General features: G+C 36.7%; 1 protein-coding gene and 1 pseudogene across 1 annotated transcript; one reads left to right on the top strand and one right to left on the bottom strand.

Annotated features, from left to right (window-relative positions):
* The first annotated feature begins 593 nt into the window (after window positions 1-593).
* On the top strand, window positions 594-3981 carry LOC113316495 (annotated as a pseudogene).
* Window positions 3982-4289: 308 nt separating this feature from the next.
* LOC113360687 lies at window positions 4290-5720 on the bottom strand. The gene has a single exon (XM_026604168.1). It carries the CDS (start codon window positions 5718-5720, stop codon window positions 4290-4292), a length of 1431 nt encoding a protein of 476 aa, XP_026459953.1.
* Between the last annotated feature and the right edge of the window lie 1911 nt (window positions 5721-7631).

Here is a 7631-nt window from a genome sequence, read left to right as displayed (position 1 = left end):
GTTTTTGGCATCAGAGATTCAGATGGCTTGGCACCAGACTTGTTGCATTTGAATTAGTACTCTTTTGTGTTAACTGCTAACTATCTTCTGTCTATTGTTGCTTTTGAATTACTGAATTAGTACTCTTTTGTGTTAAGAATCGTCTGTACTCTTTATTTGAAATTATAGTTTCTAACTTTCTATACTTAGTTTTTTTTTGATGATTTTTGTGATTAAATCCGCGGTTAATCCGCAACCGGCCCGCAAAATCTGCTGATCCGCAGAGGACAAATTCGCGGGTGATTGGTCCGGTCACGGTTCAATTTTCCAAATCCGCAACTTTGACGGTTTGGTTGCGGGTGACCCCTAATCCGCATCCGTCCGTCTGTTGCTCACCCCTAGCCCCTAATTCTTTCCGGGTCGCCCTTCCATAACAAGAAAAAAGGGTGGGCTAAAATATTTTTTTTGGGCCTTTTCCATGACCAAAGCAAGCTGACTAAGATGCCCCTATGTTTTTTTTCCCTGCCTTGGTCAATATCAACGAATCGAGGGGCATTGATGTTTTTTCTCTCCTAAAATAAAACAAAAAAAAAAGAACTCGGACCCCAGTTCCAACATCGAGCTGCTGCCTCCCAACTGTTCATATCGAACCATAGTTGTTTTCAACTCAAAATTTGTCACCCCAAATTTGTATCGCTTACACGAAGAACAACACTAAGATTCTGAAGCTGATCCGAGAACAATTACTCAATTTCATTAGCTAAAACTCGATTTCAAAATCGCATTATTCTTCCTCAAATCAAAACCCAAATCATATTCTCCTCTCAAATCATATCATTCTTCCCCAATTCGATTTGTATATAAACCCATCAATCAAATTAAAACTCCTCAATTCAGTTACTTTAATTCTAGGTTTATTACTTATTAACTTCACATCGAGATTTAACTTCATAAGCAGTTCGTTGTTGGAACTATCTTTCGATTGGTAAGTAATTTAGGGTTTTTTGATTTATCAGTTTTATATTGTATCTAATGTAGTTTGTTTTCAGAATGTTCTTCCTAAGTTTCCCAAAAATATTTTGTTAGTACCTCAATGGTAAATTTGTCAAGGATTTCGATAATGCTTTAGTGTTTGACGAAATGCGTCAAAGACAGGGAGAGATTTTATTTACAAACAATGGTGTTAAGGCCTATTCCTATGGGTATGACAAATCATAGGATTTGCCACTTATGCACCTACTATGAATTTGTGATTATTGTAAGTGATTATGCAATATTTCAATCAGTTACATAGTAGTAGTGGTTTGGCTGATGAGTTTGCAATAAAACACATCTTAAGCTTTCAAGTAAGGTACAACCAGTAACTGAGGTCTAGGACAGAGTCTCACTTGATTTCCTCAGCTTTTTCCTGGAAAATTTCCATGTTACATAAAGGATAGCTGAACAGTTGTTTATTGTAGCAAGAATCTTGTGAAATTATTATCTGATGGCTAGTATTTATATGATTTGATAGATATGGGGGAACTGGCAGCGGAGAAACATGTGCAATATATTATATCAATCGAGAAGGTTTGAGATTCTGAATGATTATGGGTTTGCTGCTTTGGAATTTGTTGTCGTAATCAGCTTTGATATTTTGCTTTTAATTGTGTTTTAGAAAAAGGATACTTTCGAAGCTGTGGTGATGGAGCACCTGAAATGAGCGGTGCATATTGGGGTTTGACCACTCTTGATCTCCTGGGAAAGCTTGGAGCTGTGAATAAAAATGAGATTGTTTCATGGGTTATGCAGTGCCAGCACGAATCTGGTTAGTGAGCTAATCTGTTCATTGCTTTTAGCAATCTATTCTTGCTAAAATCAAGGGTACCCTAGAATTGGCTGTATTAGTCCCAAATGCCAAGCATGGACCTGAATTTAAGATTATCCTGAATTTAACTGTTTAGATATGAGCCTAATCTACTGTGCCTTAGTTGCCCTCAATTGGAAGATCCAATAAGATACAATATGCCAAAAAGTAAGCTTTATTCTCCATTTCTCTTGTCCAGGTGGCTTTGCTGGTAATATTGGGCATGATCCCCACATGCTCTACACGCTTAGCGTTGTGCAAGTTTTGGCTCTCCTTGACAAGCTCGACGTTCTGGACGTTGATAAAATATCAAGCTGTATCCTTTTATAGTATATTAACTGCTTTGAATGTTTCTTCAAAGAGATTTCAGATCCATTCATTTCTTGTTTCCCTTAAATTCAAGGTCAGACATCTCCGGACTTCAGAATGAAGACGGATCATTTGCAGGAGATATGTGGGGTGAAATTGATACTCGGTGCATTCCTCCTTCCTAATTCCTCTTTGATTTTTTGAGTCCTAGTTAGTCAATAAAATAAAATAAAAAGGAAACATTTGGTTTCTGACGATCATTTTTCCTTGTATGTAGGTTTTCTTATATCGCAATTTCATGTCTCTCACTATGGCATCGTTTGGACAAAATCAATATGGAAAAAGCTGTTGAATACATTGTGAGCTGTAAGAATTTGGATGGTGGTTTTGGGTGCACACCTGGTGGGGAGTCTCATGCAGGGCAGAGTAAGTATTTTACCTTATATTTGTGTTTCAGTTTGAAAAAAATTTCTTGGCAGTAGTTTATGGGTGCGTATAGGAGAATAATCTTTCATCAGACATCCTAGGTTCCTACAGCTTGCATTCGTAAAATAATTTCTTACCTTACATTTGTGTTTACAGTTTTTTGTGTTTGTGTTTACAGTTTTTTGCTGCGTGGGTGCGCTCGCTATAGCGGGTTCCTTACACCACATTGACAAGGACCTTCTTGGATGGTGGCTATGCGAAAGGCAAGTCAAATCTGGAGGTCTAAATGGAAGACCTGAGAAGCTTCCCGATGTAAGTCTTTTAAATACTTTATTTTTCTATGTTTAGTTTTCATGTCTTTTATGTCTCATGAATGATCTTCATCCATTACTCAGGTTTGCTACTCTTGGTGGGTTCTTTCTAGCCTACTTATCATTGACAGAGTGCATTGGATAGACAAAGACAAGCTTGCTAAATTCATTCTAGATTGTCAGGTGCCTACCTCAGCTTCTCGTCAGGCTTCAAGTTATCTCGATTTCTGTATGATATTCTCACTTGGCAATGTTCTAAGTAGTGTTCAATGTATGTTCAAAATTTTAGGATAAAGAGAATGGAGGAATATCTGATAGACCAGATGATGCTGTTGATGTCTTCCATACATATTTTGGTGTTGCAGGTAGATTTGACTGACCTCTCCCTTTGCTGTTATTAGCCCTTTTATGATTACCCACTAGCTGAAAGATCAGAAAATAAAATTTAAAGAATAACATCTCCCTTGACGGCTTGACTCACTGTTTGCGTAAATACAGGGGATATATTTTGTTTTAGTTTGCTGAAACAGTCCATTCCTAGCCCACAAACTATTTCTAGCAGACTGCGTTACTAGCATCTACTGTAAAGCATGGCAAAACCGATTCGTTTTCTTTATTATACTTTACAACATTGTCGAATTTGTTTCTAATCTTTTCTTGTACCTTGGTGATGCAGGTCTTTCGCTTCTTGAGTATCCTGACATAAAACCGATAGATCCAGCGTATGCTTTACCTATTGATGTTGTAAATAGGATCTTCTTAAACAAAAATGACTCAGCCTAACAAGCAAACCCTGTATTGACAACTACCAACTTCCAAATAGGATTTTCAATTTTGGGTAGCTTAGTATTGTTTCCCAGTTCAAGTTTAAATGACTCAAAACTAGTGGAAGTTGTATGTTTCTAGCCACAAAAATTCACAAGTTGATAATCCTACGTCTCTATGCTGATCTTGTAGTTGTCAGTACAACACAACAGGCATTAGTAATACTGGCTCATCAGAAATAGTCTTACAGTAAGCTTGTCATAATCTGCACCATTAGTATTACTAGCTCTTTTACTCAGAAGATTATGATTTTTGTCCAGGTGTTCTTAAGCTCATTTTTGCTCAGATTTGTATTTGTGTTGTTACTCCTCGTCATGTAGTGACATTTTCGAGCCACCATCCCATGAATTTTGTGCAAAAAAGAAAAGAAAAAGACTGCAGAATTTTAATGTGGTTCAGCCATGTGCTTACATCCACTTAGGTTCATAATTCCCCAATCTTTTGGTATACAACTTCAATCTCCAAACATAAAACTCACTCATAAATTTGCCATAAAATGATAAAGACACACTTATCAAATCCAAACACACCATGAAAACACACTGTATAAAAACACTTCGTAGGCAACTTTTTTTGTTTTTTTTGGTTCAACATTATGTACCACGGGATCTCTTTCGTTCAGACCGTACCTTCTGCGACGAGCTCCGACTGTATTTCAAGATATTCGATTTACTTCTCGATAACCCATTGGTCGTAACATCAAGAAAGAAATAGTCCCCTTTGTTGCCGTTGTTTCCTTCAACACCTTCATGTCCGTCAAATTCATCCAGACCAACCAACTTCTCGATCGAAAAATCGTTACTCGGCACTATACAATCACTTTCTTCTAATAAGCCACCAAAAAACGGATTGTTCTCATTAATTATCTCAAGTAACTTGCTCTTCATTTTGTTCTCAGCTTTTGTTTTTCCCTCCAATTGAGCTGCACTTACTTCCGATTTTGATCTGCTTAAAATCTTTTTCTTTGGCTCGTCAACTTTTACCTCAGTTTTTCTTTTGTTGAAGCTAAATCTTACCGATGAATTCGACCGAGCTAAACCACTGGTACCTTGAGGCTTACCTCCATTTCTTCGCGGGGTAATAACTAAATCACCATTTTTCCTAGGAGTGATGACTATTTTACCATTTGCGCGAGGCGATATGACAATCTCACCATTCTTATGTGGTGAAATGACAATCTCACCGTTTTTGCGTGGAGATGATATGACAATATCACCGTTCTTGCGCGGCGAAATAACAATAAGATCCCATTTATCGCTGGAAGACCAATCCAGCTTGCGCTCAGAAGGCCAGAAGAGAGGTCCATCGGTGTCGACTTCCTGTATATCATTAGCGGTCTTCGATAAAGTCTCGTTAGAATTCAGAACATGGCTCAATATGTCATCTGAAGAAGAACCAACTTGCACCAAGTCATTTGTGCTGCTTTTAGGTGAGTTCACTAACCAAACAACAATTTCATCCTTGTCTGTTGACGTCGCACCTTCTTTCCCTTGCAAAACAAGATTTTCTGACGATTCATGGAGGACCAAGCATGCATCTTCAATAGGGTTTATTTTCGACCCGTCAACAGACAAGAAAAAACTAGTAGAATCCGCTGATATCGAGTCGATATCAGTAGTATCGTAAAACAAATCAAATGATGACTGATTAGTAAAGAAACTATAAGATGGAGATGAAGTATCCGATGAGTTACACATTAACATAACCTGGTCATTGTCACCAGAAATCAGCTGTTTCCGTATTCTTTTACGGCGCGGGTTGATATCATCGTCGACATCATCGTTTTCATCCTGACCATCTTCACTTTGTGTTCTTTTACTTAGGAGATTGAGGATGATTGAACTCTTCCCACGTCTTAATCTAATCGATTGTTTTTCAAACCTGGATGATCTTCTTAGAGAACGGCGGTGCCGGTCGTCGAATTTCTTGTGTGAAGATACAGGTATTGGAGATGAAACCTTGACAAATTCAGAACTAGTAGTTGATGATGATGAGTTTTCTTTGGATGATCTTGGAATGGTCATGATATATTGGAGGAGGAAATTTGGTAAAATGGGGTTTTGGGGGTGACAGTTGTTTGTGCAATGAAATATGATATATAAAGATATCATCATATCACAAATATTGTAATTTAAAATGGTAAAAGCTGAGAAAAGAATTTTTAGATGATATAAAAATAATATTTTGATTCTTTTACAAATTCTTCGACAATTTTTCTAATGAGAGAGTATCATTTGGAAGCTTGGAAGGGGAAATGAGGCGAGCATGTCATTAGATTGAAAACTTCGAACCTCTAAAGAGGTCTTACCTAGACAGTGTACTTGTATTACGCAAGTCCATTGGAAAAAATGTAAGCCACATATAATATATACATCTTGCAGGAAATTATAGTTGAGGAACCAGCGTGGTTAAGAATCCGTAAAACGTCTAGCAAAATATTTCAAAAATGTCAGCGGACATCTCCTTAAATCAATGTATTTGTAAAACGTCTAGTGAAATAAATGTAAAAAATTTAGAAAACAGCATGATTAAGCGTGTACTGAAATATTTGTAAGAACATGATTAAGAATTATACCGCTCCTTAAATTTGTAAAACGTCTAGTGAAATATTTCAAAAATGCCAGCAGAAAGCTCTTTAAATTTATGTACGTTGTAATTCTCTAATTCATACGTATAATCTTAAACCCTAGTCGAGAAGGCATGTGAATTCAGCAGAAAATATGATGAGAATGAACACTATATAATTCAGAATCATAGCTCTAGTTTAAGTTTTATTTTGAAACTTAGTATTATAGACCAAAATTAGTGATTATCTTTTTTTACTGGCAAAACAAAAGAAGAGTAAACTCTTGGAATGTTCTATCTTGACTTCATTGAATTATAACTAACAAAAACCACTATCTATTTTCTTATAAACATAGTAACATACCCACCACCTCTCAAATTAGTCAAAAGTAGTGACTCCATTTCTACAAATTTTTAAAGTTCTGAAACATTTCTAACTTTCACAATATGATTTGACAAATAAAAGAAAATTATTTAACAAAAATAATTAATTAATCCCTCCTCCACTGAGATCATGACAACTACCCTATGGGCTTCCTTGAAACATGGACTCTGTATTATCAGTAACAGGCATCACATCACTATATAATTATAGTTTTTAAAGTTTCATTCGAACAATTATTTAACACTGAGATGGGTGTTAGTAGCACCCACGTCGAATGCTCAGGACGGAATCAATGCTGTATATGCTTGTTGGTCCATAACCCCAAAACTTTTCATCTGTTTAGACCTACTATAACTTTTCAGCAGCTTTGCGAACCAAATTGTAATGGTGACTAAGGACTGGGAAGTGGGAACAGATGACTTCACTTTGCGACCCAATTTCGTCGAATATCTGGCAAAACATTTGGTCCACTAGCATTAAGCAACTTGCAGCTTCAGTTCGAAAGTTCTCACTTTCAGCCTACAAATGATGAATGAGCCTTTTGCCTTTTCTTATGTAAGTAGATGACAGGAGCTTGCATATATACCAAAAAACCACTTTATAGAAGTGTTTACACAACATAAGAGTTCAACTGCATGACTGCACAAAATAACTGACACCTATAATACCAAAAAACAACTCTAAAAGCTCCACAAAACACATACTTCCAGGCCTAGATTGTCGAACTAGATAAAAGTTACCCAAACCTGCACATCTTTAGTTGGAAAAATGTAAATGAACTGGCATTGTTCTGGGATCGAGCTCCCAACAGCCACGCAACTCACCATATCTTGCTCCTTCCAAATAGAAAGAAGAAACTTGATGAGAGAATCTATATAATTCAATCCATGGTATAGCCGTAATAGAATCAAGTGCCTCTCTTTCTTTAACCTTGAATACCGTCTTAAAACCAGTAACACTTCGCAAAACCGAAACGATTATCCAA

Source organism: Papaver somniferum, chromosome 1 (genome assembly GCF_003573695.1).
Source record: "Papaver somniferum cultivar HN1 chromosome 1, ASM357369v1, whole genome shotgun sequence".
In the NCBI taxonomy this organism is placed as follows: Eukaryota; Viridiplantae; Streptophyta; class Magnoliopsida; order Ranunculales; family Papaveraceae; genus Papaver; species Papaver somniferum.
Note: the sequence above shows the minus strand (reverse complement) of the source record. Positions and strands in the feature narration are given on the sequence as shown.